Raw genomic sequence first — 23,791 nt, 5'->3', positions numbered from 1 at the left:
GTCAAATATTTACCAGTGTATTCCTGGCATTTCGTTCCTGTGTATTTATGTTTCTCTCTGTTTTGTTAAAAGGTCTGCCGCTTATAACCTCCTGTGTGCCTTAACTTGCACCTTTAACCTGAAGATTGAAGGCCAACTTTTGGAAACATCGGGCCTTTGCATCCCTGCCAATAACACCCTTTTCATCGTGTCCATTAGCAAGACTCTAGCAGCTAATGAGCCTCACCTGACCCTGGAGTTCCTGGAGGAGTGTATCTCTGGTTTCAGCAAGTCCAGTTAGTGCCCCATTAAGCCCTTAATTAAACTCTCAGAAGACCCTGGTGTTTCGGATCATTACTCACATTCTGTTTTACCTTGAAGTCCTAATAGGAAGTTCCTACTTTCAACTGCTTCTTGAAGAAGGCATCATGATTGTGTATTTTCTTTTTTTCAGTTATGTCTACAAGAATGAACGGTTTGTCTAGAGATAAGGATGTGGAGTTTTTAGCAGGAACGCTCAAGTAAAGAAGTCTTCTGGTAACCAATGACTTTCCTCCATGTATGCAGGTATAGAATTAAAGCACTTGTGTTTGGAGTACATAACTCCCTGGCTGCTGAACCTGGTACGCTTCTGCAAACACAGTGACGATGGCAAGCGCCAACGAGTTACTGCGATTCTGGATAAACTAATTACGATGACGATCAATGAAAAGCAGATGTATCCATCCATTCAGGCCAAGATCTGGGGGAGCTTGGGACAGGTAACAGAACTAATCTTAAATGTATTCATATGACACAGAATTGAAGGCATCTTATTTGGGGCTTTGCTGGGGAGGTGTTAAGGCTCAAGAGCTACATTGTGAAACTGCATAAATTTTAAAAAAGATTAACACATTGCTATTTGTGGTTCCCCAGTCATATTCACGTAACATACTTGCACTGTTGTTTTTTGCAATTAATTTAACTTTAGAGAGCATTACTCATGTCAATGTAGAGCTGATGCCAGCTTCCTGTGTCTACAGATAACAGATCTACTTGATGTAGTTCTGGACAGTTTTATTAAAACCAGTGCGACGGGAGGTCTCGGATCCATCAAAGCTGAAGTAATGGCAGACACCGCAGTGGCTTTGGCCTCTGGGAACGTCAAACTGGTTTCTAGCAAGGTGATGTTCATGCACACACACACTTTTTGAGAGTGTACAGTATATAAATGGTAGCTGAAAAAGTGCAAATCGTCTAAGAAGTGTAGAGTTTCTTAACATTACATTCATGCATTTAGCAGACGCTTTTATCCAAAGCGACTTACATTGCATTTCAAGGTACACATTTTTACATTCTTATCAGTTCTTGCTTTCCCTGGGAATCAAACCCATGACCTTGGCGTTGCAAGCGCCAACGCTCTATTGTTGAGCTACAGGAAAGCTTCTTTAGACCAATGTGTCCTTTAGACACATTTAGATGAGGATAAACTTGAACAGGCCAAGGACCAAATTTTGAGAATGTTTCTGAACATGTAAAACTGGAACCCAAAACCTCTTAAATGTGATGCTGTAACTAGAGCTGTAATTCTATGAGCAGTGTGACTCATAGATGTGGTTTAGTTGGTTTCTTCCTCTCTCGCTCTTATTCTTGCTCTCTTTAACCACTCTGGTCTGCCTGTTTCTATTTCTCTCTCTTTGTTATGAGAGATAGTTAATGGTGCTCAGGTCATAGACTTGAAGTTGGTTCATTGAGCTCAGCTGGGTTCTGTGAACCATGCAGACATAACATCAGAATATTTAATTTAAACAACTTCTTAATTCTCAAGCAGAACAATTTACAGGAAACAGGAAAAAACAGGTTTTTTTTCTTAATTTAATTTTTTCAGTGTTCCTGTATATACTGAGCTGTCCATTGTCATTTAGTATTATTTATATATTCCATTATAGTATTTATAAATCATTTGAATTAGTTTTAATATCTATATTTTCCATTTTCATTTCAATTTTAGTTGAAGTTTTAGTCATTTTATATGCTTTTGTCATTTTTATCATATTTCTATTTTACTTTTTTCAACTATTTATTATTTTATTTTAGCTTTTTTTCATTTAGTAAAACCTATTTTGAATAGTTTTAGTTTACGGTAACAACAGTTCTCTCATCTAAAATTAACATATGTTTTATTGAAGGTTTTATTTTTCCGTCGCACTCACCCACAGGTGATCATTCGGATGTGTAAAATCATCGATAAGACGTGTCTATCACCCACACCAACGTTGGAGCAGCACCTGATGTGGGATGACATCGCCATCCTGGCCAGGTACATGCTAATGCTGTCCTTTAACAACTCTCTGGATGTTGCCGCCCACCTGCCCTACCTCTTCCATGTCGTGACCCTGCTGGTGGCCACGGGGCCTCTGTCGCTGCGGGCATCCACGCATGGCCTGGTTATCAACATCATCCACTCCCTCTGCACATGCTCCCAGCTGTGCTTCAGCGGTAAGAGGATGTCTATGTCCTAGAGAGATGTCTTAATGCATCAGTGAGTTATTGATTACTGAAGTGTCTTGGTTTTCTGCTGTGCAGAGGAGACCAAGCAGGTGTTGCGTCTAAGTCTGACAGAGTTCTCCCTGCCGAAGTTTTACCTGCTGTTTGGCATCAGCAAGGTCAAATCGGCTGCGGTCATTGCCTTTCGTTCCAGCTACAGGGATCGTTCATTCTCTCCGGGCTCCTATGAGAGGGAGACCTTTGCTCTGTCATCCCTGGAGACGGTGACCGAGGCGTTGCTGGAGATCATGGAGGTACGTTATACCTTGTAACCCGTGACGGAAAGACTTCATATAGCTGTACATTTTCCAGCTAAAGAGAAATCTCATTGGTACAAAATCCTTCTCAATATAGCTTTTTATTTAAAGGGCCCGTATTATGGATTTTTGAAAATTACCTTTCATGTAGTGTGTAACCATAGACTGTGAAAAAAGATGGCCGACACCCCTTCGTTCTCTTCCATTTGCTTGAAGTGAAGCCGCCATTGTCCCGATAGGGTGTGACATCTTGGGACTTGAGTCTGCGCAGTTGCGATTTCGGGACCAGACATGCGCAGTAGTGAGCAGGAAGTAAAGCCACGAAATGAACGTCCCGCTCTGGTCCCGCCCTCACTCTCACTGAATCGATCATAAGCACGCGCCTCTACTGCAGAACAACCCATTATGTCGGTGTGAAATAATTAATTATAGAAATTTAGATATTAAATCGATCTAATTAAATTAGATCGAGATGCTTTGGCTTCACTTTTCAGGGCTTGTGCGGCACGCTTGTGTGTAACATAGCTCTAAGTGAATGAAAACATCCTGCAAAGTTTTAAATCTGAAAGTGCACCGTATATAAAGTTATTATCTTTCAAAAGTAAGAGTCGACCCTGATCAATGAAATGAATCGTTTTTCAAACAAGTCATAGGCCGTTTCGTTATAACGTCAAGATGAAACATTAGCATATTGCCCGCCCACTTATTGCGCGCGCAGACACCAGGGAAACTTGAAACCCCTCTAACACTGCAGCTGATTCCTGTAGATACTTGATAGCATCATGTCGAGAAGAGGCTGTGCTCTACGATGTAAAGGTAAAGCCAGTTTTTTTCACTGCCCAAGGACGAGCATGTGACGAATCACGATACCACAGCAGTATAATCCTAAACTTTTGCTGTGTTCCCTTTATTTTACTGACGACTTCTCAAATCTCGGAGTTTCGATGCAGATACGAAAACCGCTTGCTCTTGAAAGATGGTGTTCAAAATACTTAGTTTTGAGCTTTATATTGTGTAGGTCTCCTGCTAACTGGCTAACTCACATTATTAATACTTCTGCTAATTGTTGTGGGCCACTATTACCTGTAACTGTGTCTATTAAAGCAGATTGTCTGTCGTTCTCACTACTTTAAGGAAAGATAAAACATGGAGCAAGATTTGTTTTTACCAACGTTTATATTACATTAGATCATTCACGCTAGAGCTCAGCTAATGTATTGCATACATGACCTGTTATTGATACAGTTTCCACGTGTTCACCGCAATATATTAGGAAAATACTCTGTAAATAAAATAGTACAAGTAAAATAATCGGCTTGTTGATGGACATGCACTTGTTAATGCTGATGCTGAGGAATTACAGTTGCAACATCTTATAATGTGCCTCAAACTGAGTAGTGTATCACTGAGAAACGTCCTGCTCTGTCCTTGCGATGGAGGTTTGGGTTGAATAACTAGTTCTTCCAATATTTTATCTGACTCGCGCTTGCATTAATATGGTAAAATCGACGTAATTGTTTGTTACTGTGTTTCGATTACAGTGTAGGAAAGCCTCAGGACACGCAGAGCTGACGTTATGGCAATGGGCGTTTTTGTTTTCAATGCGCGCGCTGTACGCGGTAAACCAATCACAACAGACTGAGGTGTCTGGCCAATCAGAGCAGAGTAGCTCACAGAACGGAGGGATTTAGAGGGATTGATCGTTTGAGAATCATTGAAAATGTAGTGATGTGCAAATGTATATTATGAGGAAATTAAACAGTTTTTTGTCCTTTGATGCACGTAAACCTGTTATAAGAGACTCCAAAACAACATTAGGAAACTTTAAAATAGCATATTTGGGGCACTTTAATATCAGATTTTTGTTGCTTTGCACAGCTTTTTGTATTTAGCGTGGACACTAGTTGCCCTGAGATGGTTTTGCAATGTTCTTTCTACAAAGTGCTAGCAGGTCTGTTAAAAGTTACTGCTCCATGTTCACGTGAAACGGTTGTTTAGTTAGTACTGTAAGACCCTTAACAAAGATAAATGTTATGCATCTGCCTGTTTCATTTCTCTATATATTTCCGTGTTTGCTATAAATCATCACGTACTGGTTAAAAGTGGGTCATGGGGTTTAACTGGGGTTTTCCCTTTGTGTTTTAGGCATGTATGAGGGACATTCCAGGCTGTAAATGGCTGGATCAGTGGACCGATCTGGCACAGAAGTATGCAAACTGTGCTCTTTACAGTTGAATTATGAAATATTTTATTAATAAACTAAAGTTAAAGTTTACTGATATGCGTTCAAGGCAGATTCATGATGGACATGTATTGTGTGTGTTTAATGTGCAGGTTTGCTTTTCAATATAATCCATCCTTGCAGCCGCGGGCTCTTGTGGTGTTTGGCTGCATCAGTAAACGGGTCACACACACCCAAATGAAACAAATCATACGGATCCTGAGCAAGGCCAGCCCTCTCCTCAGCATCGACCGGGTCAGAACCTGTCTAAACTGTCAGTCTTACTTTAAAGTAGGGGTGTGAACCTACACTGGTCTCACGGTTCGATTACGATTATCATGTCATCGATTCAGTTCAATTCGATATCGCGATGCATCGCGGTGCACTGCATCTGCAATTTAAATTTTTACTCCAAAAGTGATGTGCGCGTGCGCACGCGTGTGTTCGCCTGTTCGGGAAGTCGCACTGACAGAAACAGTGACATTCCAGTTTAAGTTTCAAGGGAGTAAAGCCTGTTTATGCCATTTATTAAATGAAATTGTGTCAAATCAATTTTGTTGTAAAGAAAGGTTCATTTAAAAGCAGCGCTCATTCATTAGTGTATAATGTTACCATAGAGATGCACGCATCAACCGTCGCCGAGCCCGCTGTTGAAGGTAACGATCATCCATTTATAATCACGCGTAACAACACAGAATAATTGTAATTTGACCATTGGGTTCGGATACTTAAATCAGCTCTATGTGTGCGTGACATGAGCGCGTGTCATCTCCAGGTCGTGCTTACCAGGTTGTTCATTAGAGCCGAAATGTGCCCAGAATAGATGTAGGCTTTTAAAGTATTCGGAGCATTTTTAAGTACTCGCACTCGCGTCTCGCCTCCTCTGCCATTGTATGCTACCGCGACAAAGCACACACGCGACAAATGACGTCAGAAAAGCGCCAGTATAACCGGTTATGGTCTATTACTGAACCGATACCGAATCGTCCTCGTCTGCATCGCGATGCATCGTAGAAACAATTAATTTCGACACCCCTTCTTTAAAGCAGAAACATGGGCTAGCCATCAAAATGAGTCAAGTTTCAATCCATAAGCTGAATTGTGTACTGTTTTTGCTTTGCTCTGGATGATCATGTGCTGATCATCTCAGTTAATAATGATGCCATCTAGCTTTGCACTGATGTTTTCTGTCATTTAAGAAGAACTTGTTTTTCTCTCAGGGTTTGGAGAGCTGCCTGAAGAGTCCTGATAACTGTAATAGCCAGGTGCTGATCGAAGCTACCGTCATTGCCCTCACCAAACTACAGCCTCTACTCAACAAGGTGTTAAATTACAGGATTCTTCTAAAATGTGTGTGAGAGAGAGTGTGTGTATGACATGTTTAACCGTGTGGGTGTCGTCCAGGACTCACCGATGCACAAAGCACTGTTCTGGGTGGCTGTGGCTGTGCTACAGTTGGATGAGGTGAATCTGTACTCTGCCGGAACCGCTCTGCTGGAACAGAACCTACACACACTCGATAGTCTGCGAGTCTTCAACGACAAGGTGTATATATAACACTCACGTGTCAAATTGCAGCACATATACAAACATGCAATACAATACAAACATTGTACAGAATGCAGCTCCAAGACTTTTGTCAAAGACCAACAGGAGATCACATATTACACCTGTGCTTAAAGGGATAGTTCACCCAAAAATGTAAATTCGTTCAGTAATTACTCTCCCTCATGTTGTTCAACCCCGTAAGACCTTCGTTCATCTTCGGAACACGAATTAAGATATTTTTGATTAAATCTGAGAGCTGGATCACTCCTCCATAGGCTTCTAAGGGATTGAAACTTGCCAGCCTCGAAAAGTTATTAAAGACATCGTTAAAATAGTACAAGTGACTACAGTGGCTCAATCTTAAGTTTATCAAGCGACGAGAATACTTTTTGTGCGCAAAAACAAACAAAAATAACGACTTCATTTCAACTATTCATTTCCTTCTCTGTGGGCCTCGAGTCAGTTAGCGTAGCGTGATAGCGTAGAGCTACGTCACATGTAAGCTCACTATTGGCCGACGCTGGTCATGTGTGTGATGCGTGTGACGTACAACACAGAAGCGCTGCGCTGTTACACTAGTGAACTCACTCGAGGCCCACAGAGAAGGAAATGAATAGTTGAAATAAAGTCGTTATTTTTGTTCATTTTTGCGCACAAAAAGTATTCTCGTCGCTTGATAAACTTAAGATTGAGCCACTGTAGTCACTTGGACTATTTTAACAATTTTATCAAAAATATCTTAATTCGTGTTCTGAAGATGAACGAAGGTCTTACGGGGTTGAACAACATGAGGGAGAGTAATTACTGACAGAATTTTCATTTTTGGGTGAACTATCCCTTTAAGGCTCTTCATTGGCTTCCAATTACTGTAGTTTTAGAGTGCAGTTCAAAATTTTAACCATTACTTCAAGAGCCTTGCATGGTCAAGCTCCCTCTTATATCCAGGATCTATTGCACGCACACACTTCTGGTCGCTCTTTGAGGTCTTCAGGCCAAGACCTTTTAACTGTTCCCAGAACACGTTTTAAAACAAGAGGTGATCGTGCTTTCTGTGTGGTGGCTCCAAGACTCTGGAACGCTATTCCATTAGCCTTGAGGGCCTCGGACTCTGTGGAAACTTTTAGAAAACACTTTAAGACACATCTATTTAGACAAGCTTTTAACTAGCCATATGGTTTTGTATGTTATGCATGTTGTTTTTTTTGTTGTTGTTTTTTTTTCTATTTTTCTTTTACGGTGATGCACATTGTGACCTCTCTTGTCTGTGAAAGGTGCTATATAAATAAAGCTTACTGACTTGCATGCGTAGGCCGACACTATCGGAAACCACCTATTATTAGCCACCTTCAGTTGCAGAATACATTAATCATGGCTACACTAGCAAATAGGGTAAGCTCTAACGTTTGCTTTTGGGTACTTAAAAATGAAAGTTGACATTTTGTAGTTTAAATTGTAGCATACATCTAAAAACCAATTTCAAACAATATTTTGCTGATTTGTGATTAAAACAACTAAAAGATAAATATAAAGATTATTTTAACTTTAAATGAACTATTGAAAGCAAAAAGGATTTGTCCTGTCTATCTCTCAGAGTCCTGAGGAGGTGTTTATGGAGATTCGTCAGCCTTTGGAATGGCACTGCAAACAGATGGACCATTTTGTTGGTCTCAACTTCAACTCTAATTTTAATTTTGCTTTGGTTGGGCACCTGTTGAAAGGTAAATAAATGGGTTTTATGCAAAAATATTCAAACATTTTGTGTTTTGGTTGGGAAGCTATCACATGTCTGTTATGTTTTTGCAGGTTTCCGGCACCCCTCCCCCACCACCGTGGCACGGACCATCCGTATCCTACACATGCTGTTGGCCTTAGTAGGAAAGCACCTGAACTGTGATAAGTTTGAGGTGAACACACAGAGCGTGGCATATCTGGCAGGTAAGGAAAGCACTGCTATCTCCCCTTTCCTACTGTCTTCTCTGGGTTATGTCTTCACATTGGTTATTTAGGATTCTGTATAGTGAGTGCATTTTGTGTATGTGCACTTGTGTAGCTCTCCTCCCAGTGTCAGAAGAAGTGCGTAGCCGCTGCAGCCTGAAACACAGGAAGTTGCTACTCTCTGATGTTAGCATGGAGAATGTTTCCATGGATTCGTACTCGGGACATCATGAGGACCCCACCTGCAGGTACCACCTAGACAGAAGACCAGGGTGACTTCACACCATCACCTTTTGTAAAATCATAAATTTTTGCATCCCAGTTCATAAATCATGAACTTTGTCACCCAGATTGCTGCGGGAAAGCCAGCTGTGGACATCCCCAAAGGTCTCAGAGCGGTACTTGGTGGCCCAGTACCCTATAGTGGGGCAGGTCAGCCCACGAACACGCAAATCCATGAGCCTGGACATGGGGCAACCCTCCCAGGTTAACACCAAGAAGCTTCTGGGTAATTATTATGAAAAAAAAAAAAAAAAAAATTTTATATATATATATATATTAGTGCTGTCAGTTAAAGCTGCAGTAGGGAGTTTTGAGAAAATTTTGACTTAGCCTGAAAATTTGAACAAGCACAACTTACAGGTCCAACCCCCTTGCTCTCTGCTGCGCTACAGCCCTCCCTCCACAGCTCCTCCCTCCACAGCTCCTCCCCCACAGCTCCTCCCCCACAGCCCCTCCCTCCACAGCTCCTCCCTCCACAGCTCCTCCCCCACAGCTCCTCCCCCACAGCGGAGCCTGCCGTGAACGCGCAGGCTAGTAAACAGGACCACCAATGGCGGCGGATTATAAACAGTTATGGCACATTCACTAATAGGGACGAAACATCAACAATGTGCTTTACATTGACTATGGCCTGCCCATACTTTGACTACAAGCTTGGTCCTCAAATCATTATGTATTTTGCAATACATGTAACTTTATAGCGTTGCACTCTTTCTATAAGTTATAAATAGCTAGTAAGATAACGTTAAAGGATTAGTTCACTTTTAAAAAAACTTCTGCTTATAATTTACTCACCCCCATGTCATCCAAGATGTCCATGTCTTTCTTTCTTCAGTCGAAAAGAAATTAAGGTTTTTGATGAAAACATTCCAGGATTTTTCTCCATATAATGGACTTCAATGGGAGAAAATGACAGTTTCAGCGCAGCTTCAAATGACTTTAAACGATCCCAGACGATGAATAATGGTCTTATCTAGCAAAACGATCGGTCATTTCAAAAATTAATAAAAAACTTTTAGTTTTATAAGCACAAATGCTCGCCTTGGTCTGTTCTGTGATGCACGTTCGTGACTCTCCTGTTCGAACTCGTTCATCAAAATGAATAAATCTTTTTTCGAGTCATTTCGTTCGTTGAATGAGTTTGAACAGGAGAGTCACGAACGACGGTACGCACTCGCGCTGTGCAAGAGAGGGGTGGTCAGCGTGTACACGACCGTGATTGACACTGCTAAGACATTCCTCCTGGCTCTGATTGGTTGTTTCTGACCGGGTGCGGTGTATATCTGCAAATGGCAATAGGACCACAGGGAGGAGCCAGAGGAGCTTGATTTTTTCACAGATTATCTTTCTCATATTCTACTGTCAGGACATAATGACAGTTTTAACAAATATTTGTTTACAAAAGTTACCTACTGCAGCTTTAAACGCGTTATTTACAGCAACCCCATTTTAACGGCGTACATTTTTTTATCGTGAGATTAACATTCTTTTTGGCCTAGCAAGTTTTGTCGTTTTTTTTTCCACATGCTGTTGCAACAACTACCGTATTTTCCGGACTATAAGTCGCTCCGGAGTATAAGTCGCATCAGCCCAAAAATGCGTCATGACGAGGAAAAAAACATATATAAGTCGCACTGGACTATAAGTCACATTTATTTAGAAATTTATTTAAAAAAATCCAAGACCAAGAAAAAGTTATTTAAACAGACTTTAATTCATTAAAACAGAAGGCATTTAAGTTATTCAGCTTCAACACACAATAGCACAAAGAACAACAGGCTGAATATGTGTCCGGTATGTTGTTAACGTAACACATCAACAGTTAGCTACACAATAGCATAAAGAACATACCTGAGAGGCTGAATAGGATAAAATAAAATAAAATAACATAAGACAGCGAGTCCAACAGTTATCGGTAAAGCAATTTCACCAAGCTCCCGCGATCTTATTCCCATCACTGAAGTGTAGTCTGTAGCTGTAGTCTAGAGCCTATTTTTTTACAGTCTATGTCTAGAGCGCATAGAGCGCTCTCTCGTGGCTGTAGACGGTAATGTCACCCCCAATTTCGGCAAATGATGCATTCACGTCATACCACAAATACATCAAAAACTCGCAAATAATAATTTGGGGCCGTCAGCGATCCTGTGACGAGTAAATCTTGGTAATTTTGATATATAAGTCGCACCTGACTATAAGTCGCAGGACCAGCCAAGGTATGAAAAAAACTGCGACTTATAGTCCGGAAAATACCGTAGTAACGTTAGAAAAACTACAACACCACCCCGGTTCTAGCTAGACCGGAAACAAAACAACAGCCATGCCGCACACACTTGTTTGGGCTTGCGAGCCGGCCAAAGAGACGAGTAGTAGGCTAACGTTACGTTTTGAGTGGATGGCGAGCGCGAGACGCCGAAATGGATGCTAATAAGATTCTGAATGGAAAGTTTACTTTTAAAAAGTTGCCAAATGGTTCCATTGACTAGACCAAAGTAGGGCTGTAGTACTCGAGTCCGGTCTTGAGAACGTTTTTCTATGGTCTCGGACTCGCTGGTATTAGGACTCGGACTTGTCTCGGTCTCGGCCACTGGTCTTGCCAAATATGGCTTTTGGTCTCGACCGAGTCCAGGTGTCTTTATTATGTTCCAAGTAAGCACACATAAAAGCCGTTTATTTGCGTGCTGTTTATTTGCTCTGGTGTCTCAAGAACACCAGAATCTCAAGAATGGCCTGTGATGGGGGGCTATCTGGATGTGAAAGTGTGCGTCTTTCAGATCCACAGTGAAACATTGCTATTATGAGGTATCACCATATGTCATCATTCTGTTGTCTTTAGATTTGAAGATTATATGATATCAAGGGGAATGTCTATACTTAAAAATCCTGGGTGTTGTGACAATGTTTTTGCTTTTATATCAACAAATAATAACCCAAAATGATTGTCTTGATAATGTCATGCATAAGAATTTTTTTTCCTGTCCTGGACTCGGTCTTGACTCGGACTCAAACCTTTTTGGACTCGGTCTTGACTTGGACTCAAACCTTTTTGGACTCGGTCTTGTTTTGGACTCGAACCTCTTTGGACTCGGTCTTGTCTTGGACTCGAACCTCTTTGGACTCGGTCTTGTCTTGGACTCGAACCTCTTTGGACTTGGTCTTGCCTTTTACTCGACTAGTCCTGGTCTCGGACTCGACAAAAGTGGTCTTGACTACAGCCCTTCACCAAAGTGATCTGTGTGTTTTGTAGTTGTGAACTGAGCTATCATCGCAGCACGTCCAGTCTGAAATACCACTTGATGGCCAAGCACACAGCTGTTGCGAATTCTCCGCACCCTCGTCAAAGCCAGGCGACACTGAATGACTTCAGACAGAAGCACATATAGGCTGAGTCCTAGTTTACCTTACATGAGCACTTTGTAATTTTTATTTTATATCCCCATGTTTTGATCCCTTAGAAAGGCCTGTTTGTGTGACAAAGTATTTTTTTTCACCCTTTTATTAATGGACAGTGTTACATTGTGTGAGAGATTATTTGCTCCAAGTGTGAATGTTAATGTGAAACCGAACACTACAGTATATGCCAATGTTGTTTTCAATAAATAAAATATTTGCACAAATCAAGCCGATCCACTTTTCCATGTTGATAAGAGCATTAAAATGAGAACAAATAATGGGACAAAAAGAAATCAAGGGACATTTAGAATAGATAAATATGTGATTAATTGCGAGTTAACTAAGACATTAATGCGATTAATCGCGATTAAATATTTTAATCATTTGACAGCACTAATATATACAGTACACACATATATATATATATATATAAAATATATAAACCTTAATGCTTTTAAATTTTAGATTAGTATTTATTTGTTTTAATGTTAAAATGTTTCCCTTAGGCACCAGAAAAAGCTTTGACCACCTTATATCAGACAGCAAAGCACCGAAGAGGCCTGAAATGGAATCGGGTATCACAACGCCGCCCAAGATGAGGAGAGTGGCTGAAAATGAATATGAAATTGGTGAGGGTCACAGAGACGTGAAATGATTCTCAATATTTGCATCCATTTATAATTTTTTGTTTCCTGTTGGAAGAAACCCCAAGAATCTCCCATCACCACCTGCGGAAGGTCTCGGTGTCTGAGTCCAATGTCCTGCTTAATGAGGAAGTTCTCACAGATCCAAAAATCCAGGCGCTGCTTTTGACTGTGCTGGTAATCTCTTTCTTTCTCGGATTGAAGAAGAAAGATCTTTTTCAGTTCCTCATTCACAGATCAATTTGCATGTATAATTTAAATATTTTTTACTTTTAATTTTGTTGCTTTCTGTTCCTCTGAAGTTTTGCGTGTCACTTCCTGCCCCCCACCCCCGCCCTGCCATTTCCTTTAAACATACATTCATCCTCAGAATTTTGACTCATCTGTATTCTTGAATGATTTTTCAGGCCACTCAGGTGAAGAACACATCAGATGAATTTGAGCAGAGGGTCCTGTATGAGTTTCTAGCTGAGGCCAGTGTTGTCTTCCCAAAGGTCTTTCCTGTTGTGTAAGTCCCAATGTACCTGCTCTTCAGAACACATGACATTGAATGATGAAATGAGACTCATTGTTGTGTTTTGCTTTTTATTTCAGTCACAACCTCCTGGATTCAAAGATTAATACTTTGTTGTCACTGTGTCAGGACCCAAATCTTCTGAACCCAGTCCATGGAATTGTGCAGAGTGTAGTTTATCATGAAGAGTCGCCACCTCAATACCAAACATCCTACCTGCAAAGTAAAGCAGCTCACATCTCTTATATACATATATACAGGTCCTTCTCAAAAAATTAGCATATTGTGATAAAGTTCATTATTTTCCATAATGTAAGGATAAAAATTTAACTTTCATATATTTTAGATTAATTGCACACCAACTGAAATATTTCAGGTCTTTTATTGTTTTAATACTGATGATTTTGGCATACAGCTCATGAAAACCCAAAATTCCTGTCTCAAAAAATTAGCATATCATGAAAAGGGTCTCTAAACGAGCTATTAACCTAATCATCTGAATCAACTAATTAACTCTAAACACCTGCAAAAGATTCCTGAGGCTTTTAAAAACTCCCAGCCTGTTTCATTACTCAAAACCGCAATCATGGGTAAGACTGCCGACCTGACTGCTGTCCAGAAGGCCATCATTGACACCCTCAAGCAAGAGGGTAAGACACAGAAAGAAATTTCTGAACAAATAGGCTGTTCCCAGAGTGCTGTATCAAGGCACCTCAGTGGGAAGTCTGTGGGAAGGAAAAAGTGTGGCAAAAAACGCTGCACAACGAGAAGAGGTGACCGGACCCTGAGGAAGATTGTGGAGAAGGACCGATTCCAGACCTTGGGGGACCTGCGGAAGCAGTGGACTGAGTCAGGAGTAGAAACATCCAGAGCCACCGTGCAATGGGCTACAGGTGCCGCATTCCCCAGGTCAAGCCACTTTTGAACCAGAAACAGCGGCAGAAGCGCCTGACCTGGGCTACAGAGAAGCAGCACTGGACTGTTGCTCAGTTTTGCATGTCATTCGGAAATCAAGGTGCCAGAGTCTGGAGGAAGACTGGGGAGAAGGAAATGCCAAAATGCCTGAAGTCCAGTGTCAAGTACCCACAGTCAGTGATGGTCTGGGGTGCCATGTCAGCTGCTGGTGTTGGTCCACTGTGTTTTATCAAGGGCAGGGCCAATGCAGCTAGCTATCAGGAGATTTTGGAGCACTTCATGCTTCCATCTGCTGAAAAGCTTTATGGAGATGAAGATTTCATTTTTCAGCACGACCTGGCACCTGCTCACAGTGCCAAAACCACTGGTAAATGGTTTACTGACCATGGTATTACTGTGCTCAACTGGCCTGCCAACTCTCCTGACCTGAACCCCATAGAGAATCTGTGGGATATTGTGAAGAGAAAGTTGAGAGACGCAAGACCCAACACTCTGGATGAGCTTAAGGCCGTTATCGAAGCATCCTGGGCCTCCATAACACCTCAGCAGTGCCACAGGCTGATTGCCTCCATGCCACGCCGCATTGAAGCAGTCTTTTCTGCAAAAGGATTCCCGACCAAGTATTGACTATTGAGTGCATAACTGAACATAATTATTTGAAGGTTGACTTTTTTTTTTTGTATTAAAAACACTTCTTTTATTGGTCGGATGAAATATGCTAATTTTTTGAGACAGGAATTTTGGGTTCCCCTTCAGGGACTACCGCTGCGTGAAATCGCAGTGGGAACGCCCTCAGCGTGACGCGTCTGAAGCATGAATGAAATCAGTCAATGGAGAGAATGAGCGTACGGCGAGTGACGTCATCGACCAGGAAGCTATAAATATCCCCTGAGTACACAATACGCCAGCTTTTAGTTACTTCAGCAGCTCTGTGTGTGTCTGAATCTGTCGATTGTGTTTGTCTGTTTTGTCAGGAGTTTTCACTGTATATATTTTATATAAAAAAAACAATATGAGCGAGCAGTATAAGAAGTGTGTTCCCCCCTGTACTCGGTACATCACGGGTGGGGATTCACACGAGCTAAGTGTGGCTTGTTTGGGAGTGCAGCAATGCCCAGTCGGCTCTCGAGGGAGTCGATTGTCAGCATTGCGAGCGTTTTCCCTTGAGAACTCTGCGCTCGCGGCGATCGCTCTTCGAGGAGAGTGATTTGCTGCGAGCTCCCCGAGGCTCGGGTCCCGCTTCTGTTGAGGCAGAGCGGCGGCGCTTGTCTTGGGGCTCGCAGATGGATCTCGCTGGCGACGTTGAGACGGGCTCCGCCCTATCTCAGCTATCTCCGACGAGATCTAGTGCCTCTCACCCGGCTCTGGAAGCACGCGCTGCGGCGGTTACTTCTGCCCGGGTGGAGGCACATGATGATGTTGAATTGAGATTTTCCAGTTCTGAGGAGCTGGATGTCGAAAGTTTATTATCAGAGAAAACTAGTTTATCACATTATACTGCAAATGAAGAAGGTTTGATGGATGTATTATCTCGGGCTGTTGAAAAGCTAAAAAAAATAAAATAAAAAAAATAACAGTATCGAGTGGCCAGCTGATAGACAGGTTTCTAGAATTAAAAGCAATCTAGATTATAGATTTCTGTCTGCACGACCTCAACCTTCTAGCCGGTGCTTACCGTTCTTCCCAGATCTTCATGCTGAGGTTTCAAAGACCTGGGTTAGACCGGTTTCAAGCAGAATTTACACAAATCAGTCCAATGCTTATGGTAACATTGTTGGTGCTAAATCTGCTGGTTATGTGACGATACTGTGGGCGGAGGAGACGCTTGCGAGCTATCTCTCTCCTGCTTCATCGTCTTCACTTAAAGCACCGGCTCTTCCACCAAAAAATAAATAAATAAATAAATATATATACCTCTGTGCTGGTGGGGAAGGCTTACTCGGTGGCTCGGCAGGCGGCTGCATGTTTGCATACGATGACTTTTATGCAGGCTTTTCAGGCCGACCTGCTCAAAGGAAATCTGAGGGGGGTCCCCGCCGAGAGAGACTTGCGTTCACCTCCCTTAAGGGTGCCCTGTCTCTCCCGGCGCCCTCAGGGGCCCGTCCTACTAACCCTGCCGAAACAGGGCGTAGAAGGGTCTGGCGAGTGCTTTCCCGAGGGACGCTCGCCGCCTCTAAGGAGGGTTCTAGTGTGTTCAGACCAGTCGTTCCCTGCCGGTGCGCCGTTACAGGGCACTGTGTCTGTCACGCAGAATGTTCAACCAGAGCAAAGTCTTTCGTCGAGTTCGTCTTCAAAAAGAGCACAGCAGAAGCGGAGTGTCATGTCTCGTGCCCCCCTGCAGAGAAACTGGAGGGATGAGGCGGGGTGCTCTCCGGCGCGGCCTCTCGGGGCAGGACTGATCTGAGGACAGTCATTGTCGCCAGAAAGGCCGCGTCGAAAAAGTCCTTACGGGCTGAACGTCAGGACTCTGAGGGTGGTCCCCATCGGGAAAAACTTGAGTTCACCGCACAAAAACACGGTGCCCTGTCTTTCTCGATGCCCTCAGGGGTCTGTTCTACTAACCCTGCCTATACAGGGCGTAGAGAGACTCGGCGAGCGATTTCCCGAGGGACGCTCGCCCCCTCCAAGGAGGGTTGTGGAGTGCTCAGACCAGCTGTTTCCTGCCAGTATGTTACAGGGCGCTGTGTCTGTCACTCTGGATGTTCATCCGGAGGCCAGCCTCGAGAGGCTGGTTCCCTTAGTAGAGTTCCTGGCGGAATGGGTCCCCCACCCAGCAGGGAGTTAGGATACTACTTCATCGAAAAAAAAAAAATCCTGACGTGCTGAACGTCAGGGTTCTGAGGGTGGTCCCTATCGTGAAAGACCTGAGTTCACTGCACAAGAACACGGTGCCCTGTCTTTTCCGATGCCCTCAGTGGTCTGCTCTTCTAACCCTGCCTTCACAGGGCGTAGAGAGACTCGGCGAGCGATTTCCTGAGGGACGCTCGCCCCCTCCGAGGAGGGTTGTGGAGTGCCCAGACCAGCTGTTCCCTGCCAGTACGTTACAGGGCGCTGTGTCTGTCACCGGGGATGTTCAAATCAGATCCGAGGACTGGTTTGTCATGATAGATCTAAAGGACGTTTACTTCCATGTAGCTATCCTCCCTCAACACAGGAAGTTCCTGAGGTTCGCTTTCGGGGGCGAAGCGTACCAATATCGGGTTCTTCCGTTCGGCCTAGCACTGTCACCCCGAACATTCACGAAGTGTACGGATGCTGCTATAGCCCCGCTGAGGTTACAGGGCATCCGCTTTCTGTACTATATAGACGATTGCTTGATTCTAGCTCAATCGGAACAACAGGCGGTTCGGCACCGAGATGTCGTTCTTGCTCATATCAAGTGACTGGGGCTGAGGCTCAACGCCAAAAAGAGTGTTCTTTCTCCATTACAGAGAACCACTTTTCTAGGTGTAGTGTGGGATTCAACGACGATGCAGGCACGATTGTCACCTGCTCGTATTGCTTTGATTCTCGCTGCAGTAGATCAGGTCAAGCTAGGCCAGTCATCCACTGTAAAACAGTTCCAGAGACTGCTAGGTCTCATGGCAGCTGCGTCCAACGTGATACCTCTTGGCCTCTTGCACATGAGACTGTTACAGTGGTGGCTCAGGACCAAGGGATTCTCCCCGAAGGGAAATCCGCTTCGCATGATCGTGAGTTTGCGACGGTGTCATCACGCCCTGATCATGTGGAAAGATCCTTGGTTTCTGTCCCAAGGCCCTGTGTTAGGAGCTCCTTGTCGTCGCGTTATGCTAATGACCGATGCCTCTCTCACGGGTGGGCTCAAGGTCTGTGGGAGGACCATCATCGTCTGTGGCACTTAAACTGCCTAGAGATGTTGGCGGTGTTTCAGGCTCTGAAACACTTCCTCCCAGACCTAAGGGGCCACCATGTTCTTGTCCAGACAGACAACACATCGGTGGTTTCTTATATCAACCATCAGGGGGGTTTGCGTTCTCGCCCGCTTTACAAACTGGCACGTCAGATCCTTCTATGGTCCCAGGGGAAAATTCTTTCTCTGAGAGCTTTTATCTCCCGGGGTATTTAAATCAGGGGGCAGACATCCTGTTAAGACAGGGGCCGAGGCCCGGGGAATGGAGTCTTCACCCCGAGGTGGTGGAACTCCTATGGAAACATTTCGGTCTCTCCGAGGTAGACCTATTTGCTTCTCGAGAAACATCACACTGCCCGCTGTGGTTCTCTCTCAGCCATCCAGCCCCGCTGGGGTTGGATGCGATGGTACATCCGTGGCCGAGGTCACGCTTGTACGCTTTTCCCCCGATCGCTCTGCTCCCAGGAGTTCTGGAGAGGGTTCGCCGGGACGGGCTCAGTCTCCTGCTAATAGCCCCGTTCTGGTCGGCCCGGGTATGGTTTGCGGACCTAGTGTCTCTCCTCAACGGCTCTCCCCTAGAGATACCGATCAGGAGAGATCTGCTCTCTCAGGCGAGTGGGTCGATCCTTCACCCCCGTCTAGAGCTATGGAGGCTGTGGGCTTGGCCTCTGAGGGGGCCCAGCTCATAGATTCTGGTCTCTCGGCTGAGGTCGTTGAGACCATCCTCCGATCCAGAGCTCCCTCCACGAGGAAGTTATATGCCGCGAGGTGGAAACTTTTCACCTCTTGGTGTGGAGAGCGCCAGCAGGACCCAGTTAACTGCCCGGTTGGTACAGTCCTGGATTTCCTGCAGGACCGTCTCTCCACAGGGTTATCCCACTCCACACTGAAGGTGTATGTGGCGGCCTTAGCTGCTTACCACACCCCTTCAAGTGGAGGTTCCCTCGGGAAACACCCGCTTATGTCTCGCTTCCTTCGTGTCACCTTGAGGCTGAGGCCTGCAGTTCGCACAAGGGTACCAGCTTGGGATCTGGCCGTCATCTTAGAAGGTCTCTCCCTTGCTCCTTTCGAGCCCATCGAGGAAGTTTCGGAAAAGTTTCTTACTCTAAAGACTATCCTTCTTCTCGCTATCTCATCTCTAAAAAGAATTGGAGATATTCAAGCACTTTCGGTGGCTCCCTCGTGCCTGGAATTTGCTCCTGGTTGGTTAAGGCCTTTCTCTTTCCGAGACCAGGTTATGTTCATAAGGTTCCAACTGTTTCAGTTAGACCTATAGTTCTGCAGGTTTTCTGTCCTCCGCCTTTTCTGACGTCAGACCAGGAGAAAATTAATTTGCTGTGCCCAGTTTGGGTTTTGATGCTTACGTCCACAGAGCTGCCCTGTGGAGGAGATCGGAACAACTGTTCGTCTGTTTGGGTCACCTAAGAAAGGGTGTCCTGCATCTAGAAAAAGGATGAGCAAGTGGGTGGTCGAGGCCATCCCACTTGCTTATGGTTCGGCCCATCAGCCTTCACCTTTGGCTGTAAGGGCTCATTCCACCCGGAGTATGGCTGCTTCTACAGCTCTTTTTTCAGGAGCTTCTCTTCAGGACGTTTGTGATGCGGCAGGCTGGTCCTCACCGCACACTTTCGTTAGATTTTATTCCCTCGATCTTAGCTCCACTCCCGGGGCTCAGGTTCTCTCGTCGGTTTGTGTCTCCTAATGACACACGACGGGGATTTGGTAGTATGGGGATGTGGGTATTGCGTTCCCACTGCGATTTCACTGCGACGGACGCTGCGTGTCCTGCCATACTCTCGGCATCCCCTTGGGTCGCTGCTTCAGTAACTTTTAAGCTGGCGTATTGTGTACTCAGGGGATATTTATAGCTTCCTGGTCGATGACGTCACTCGCCGTACGCTCATTCTCTCCATTGACTGATTTCATTCATGCTTCAGACGCGTCACGCTGAGGGCGTTCCCACTGCGATTTCACGCAGCTTCCGTCCCTTCGGGGAACTAGGGTTACATACGTAACCCGGGACGTTTTCATGAGCTGTATGCCAAAATCATCAGTATTAAAACAATAAAAGACCTGAAATATTTCAGTTGGTGTGCAATGAATCTAAAATATATGAAAGTTTAATTTTTATCATTACATTATGGAAAATAATCAACTTTATCACAATATGCTAATTTTTTGAGAAGGACCTGTATATATATATATATATATATATATATATATATATATATATATATATATATATATATATATATATATATATATGTATATATGCACACGTCCAAACCAATGCAGGATCAGTGGATGTGAGAGTCTGAACTGTGAATCCCAAAGTCTGATGAGTGGATGTAAAAGCTTGATTTGTGAATGCTAGAGTCCAATGAGAAGTTATGAAAATCATCCTGTAATCAATGAATGAGTGAATGGGTACTCAGAGAGTAGTGAGTAAGTACTCAGATTCAATATCATTTTTACTTCCCTCCACAGCTTTTGGGTTTAATGGACTCTGGAGGTTTGCTGGTCCTTTCTCTAAGGTGAGTGACACTGAATTTGTTCTCAAAATGCAAGAGAAAAACATTGACCATAATCTGTTATTATGCATACGGTATATATATTGAGCTGATCTCTGTTTTCCGCAGCAAACTCAGTTCCCAGACTATGCGGAGCTGATTGTCAAGTTTCTGGATGGATTGATTGACACATATTTGCCCGGCATCGATGAGGAAACGAGCGAGGAGGGTCTGCGAACACCCACCTCTCCATACCCCCCCCCTGCCCAGAGCCAGCTCAGCATCACTGCCAACCTCAACCTCTCGAATTCAATGACCTCACTGGCCACCTCCCAGCATGCACCAGGTCTGTACTGAAGTACATGAGACCAGTTATTTAAAGGTGCCTCTCACTGATACGGTCCAGCTGACTGTCTCTTTGTCGCAACTGCGAGATTGTCAGCAACTCTTCACAGATGTTTAACCCAGATAAAAGCATGATGATGTCACTTCTTCCAAGTGTCAAGTTGTGAAGTTTTCTGCCTGACACTTCCTGCTTCATTTTAACTGCACTCTGCTCAATACTTTGTAGTTTATATTTAAACCCTTACTTTGTATCAGATGAACCCATATACAGTGTTATAACCAGGTGCAATGCAATACGTTTCTGTCTACACTGGAAACACTATTATTTTGAATTTTAATATACTGGTCTTCCCAATGTCAATTATAGTTGGTTTGGAAGAGATGAACCTACAGAGACAAACATTTAAAAGCAATGTTTCAATTATGAAACTCATTTATGACATCTTGTCTTTCTTTTATATGTTTACAGTTATGGTTCAGAGTGTTTGTTTTAAGTTGTTTCCTGTCAGGCTGACACACTTCTGTTTTTTGGTGGTTTAGTATGTTCATGCCAAATTTTTATTTTGTGATGCACATGTGGTGTATGTATGCTCTAAATATAATGTCTGTCCCATATTAGAGAGTACACACTCCCAATGTGTGTAGCAACAGCTTTGCCACCTTTTGTGTGTGCTTTTTATCATTTTTGTATCATCTGATAAATCTAATGGTTTATCTGGTATGGTCAATTTAACTTTTACACTTAATATAACCTCAGGAACAGAAGCTTTGAATGACTGTTCAAATATAGGCTATATATTTAGTTTAATCATGCATGTATGTTTTTGCTTCGAGCAGGAATCGATAAAGAGAAGGTGGACCTGTCCCCTACCACGGGTCTGGCATCCAGTGGACGCACACGCCACGGCTCGGCCAGCCAGGTCCAGAAACAACGCAGCACTGGCAGTTTTAAAAGACCTAGCATCAAAAAGATTGTATGAGAACTGCAGCACAGTGGGTTTAGCCCTTGCTGGACCACTGACACGCGTTACACTGCATTATATGCGGTTTCTCTTCACTCCTGCTAAACCCAGCGTTTACGGTAATCTTTAGGTTCTTCTAAAACTGTTCAGCCGTGTATGCCCGGATCAAAATAAACTAAACACCTCTGTTTAAACCAGTCACTGTTTGACACAGGATGGGAGTAAGTCTTTTTTTTGTTGTTTTTGCTTTGTTTGTGTGCAATAGAACATTAACTTTGTTTTGATGGAATCACAGACATTGCCTGAAGGTGGCCTGAAGTATATTATGTTTAAAAGCACTAATTTCCTTCTTAAATGTAATGGATGAAAGTATTAAATAAGTGCCATTCGTTTTTATTCAGTTGTATTTGATCTTATTTACTTACTTTGTTTACTTTTTGGTGGTCGTTTCTTTTTGGGCAGGAATGATTTTTCTTGAATGTGAGTCAGCACTAATGATGAAACATTCTCTCCTAAAACAAAAATGTACAATCATTCATGTAGTATTTCAAGAATTTACCCTTTTGGACTTTATAGTACAAGAAAAACATACATAGAAGAGAAACTTTAAGATGCCGATCCATCCAAACTGTGATATCTCAGTGTGTCTGGACTGCCTTTCCAAAACCCCACTTAATTTGCCAAATTAATTTGTGTTTATTTCTGAATTCTGATTGGCCTGATCTATCTGAAATGTTATTACCACTCAATCAACGACAACTCTTGTGGTGGGGATAATCTGTCAGTTTTGGATTAGAGGGGAAGGTTTGAAGATCAAATCTAATTAGGGTTTTCCAGGAAAAATAACAATCATCTGAAAAAGCATTCAGATATAAAGTTTAATTTCACCTTATTTCTTAATGTTTTTTTTCTTTTTGTTGGTGAATTATAACATTCTGGGTTCCACAAGACTGTACCGTCCAGTGCAACAGATTTTATTTGCTGTTCGTGTAAATGTTATGCCATGTGTGCTGATGTTTGTGTTTTTGTTTTATTTTTCTTTCGATTTAGATGTAAGCTTGAAATCAAACTTTTATCCCTACCCCATATACAATGGTGCCATTTTGACTCTTGGACATGTTGAAATGTGTGTATTGGGGACATTTTTATTTTTTCTGTTTTTCTAATCTTAAATTGCTTTCACATTGGTACGTCTTAATGTCAGAAAGGTCAAGTGACGAATGTGTTTAGTAATGGCAGACAGATGGATGTTTCAAACACTACGTTTTTTGGCACTTGAGGTTATGCAAAATTTTACATAATTGTTCTCCTTTAGTTTCCTTTTTTTATGCTGAGAGCTTCACCTCTGTAAATATTTTTTGTGTAAAAATAGAAAAGGTATATTTACTACACTGTAAATAAAAGTGACTATGACATTGTATTATTTAGCGTTTTGTAAAGCAGTTAATTACTGAATATGTACAACATAAAATATGAATTGTTGTCTATCAATCATGTTCACTGCATTATGTCAATTAACATGGAGGAAATATTGAGGGTTGCACTGAAGATCGAAATCTTTGTGTCCTGGACCCTCTTTATAATACATTATTGTTATCATCTGATTTCATATTTGCAGATGTAACACTAATAAAGTCCATTTCTGTCCATCATTGTGTATGTTTTATGGCTTTGTTAAAAACCTCCCCGCTTATATGCAGATCACATGTGAAGACTACACTGAAGATTCCTGACTTGTTAAAGTGAATGTGTAGTATGCGTAGCTATACATAATTATATTTACATTAAAATGTGTAAAAAAAAAAAAACTTGCATACCTGTAATTTCTAGAAATTTTAGAAGTAAATCTGGACAGGTTTTTTTTATATTTAGTTAACCTGTGTGCAGACAAA

At 42.9% G+C, this 23,791-nt stretch overlaps 1 protein-coding gene across 2 annotated transcripts in view; it reads left to right on the top strand.

Moving 5' to 3' along the window:
* The window catches only part of nf1b (neurofibromin 1b), a 94,177-nt gene extending 70,629 nt beyond the window's left edge, over window positions 1-23,548 (top strand). For both annotated transcript variants that reach the window (XM_077242115.1, XM_077242116.1), the window contains 20 exons: window positions 73-275; window positions 547-740; window positions 1,002-1,142; window positions 2,178-2,457; window positions 2,545-2,759; window positions 4,908-4,969; window positions 5,097-5,238; window positions 6,204-6,305; window positions 6,388-6,528; window positions 8,123-8,249; window positions 8,335-8,466; window positions 8,582-8,714; window positions 8,817-8,974; window positions 12,645-12,767; window positions 12,841-12,959; window positions 13,190-13,290; window positions 13,377-13,519; window positions 20,570-20,616; window positions 20,722-20,938; window positions 21,775-23,548. In XM_077242115.1, the coding sequence (XP_077098230.1) occupies window positions 73-275; window positions 547-740; window positions 1,002-1,142; window positions 2,178-2,457; window positions 2,545-2,759; window positions 4,908-4,969; window positions 5,097-5,238; window positions 6,204-6,305; window positions 6,388-6,528; window positions 8,123-8,249; window positions 8,335-8,466; window positions 8,582-8,714; window positions 8,817-8,974; window positions 12,645-12,767; window positions 12,841-12,959; window positions 13,190-13,290; window positions 13,377-13,519; window positions 20,570-20,616; window positions 20,722-20,938; window positions 21,775-21,917 (2,923 nt within the window). In that variant the 3' untranslated portion in view covers window positions 21,918-23,548. The remainder of the gene's footprint in view (window positions 1-72; window positions 276-546; window positions 741-1,001; window positions 1,143-2,177; window positions 2,458-2,544; window positions 2,760-4,907; window positions 4,970-5,096; window positions 5,239-6,203; window positions 6,306-6,387; window positions 6,529-8,122; window positions 8,250-8,334; window positions 8,467-8,581; window positions 8,715-8,816; window positions 8,975-12,644; window positions 12,768-12,840; window positions 12,960-13,189; window positions 13,291-13,376; window positions 13,520-20,569; window positions 20,617-20,721; window positions 20,939-21,774) is intronic.
* The last annotated feature ends 243 nt before the right edge of the window (window positions 23,549-23,791 follow it).

The sequence above is a fragment of the Siphateles boraxobius genome, unplaced genomic scaffold (assembly GCF_051911475.1).
Source record: "Siphateles boraxobius isolate OS27281-9 unplaced genomic scaffold, OSU_SipBor_1 25, whole genome shotgun sequence".
Lineage (NCBI taxonomy): Eukaryota > Metazoa > Chordata > Actinopteri > Cypriniformes > Leuciscidae > Siphateles > Siphateles boraxobius.
This window is presented reverse-complemented; position numbering and strand designations above follow the sequence as displayed.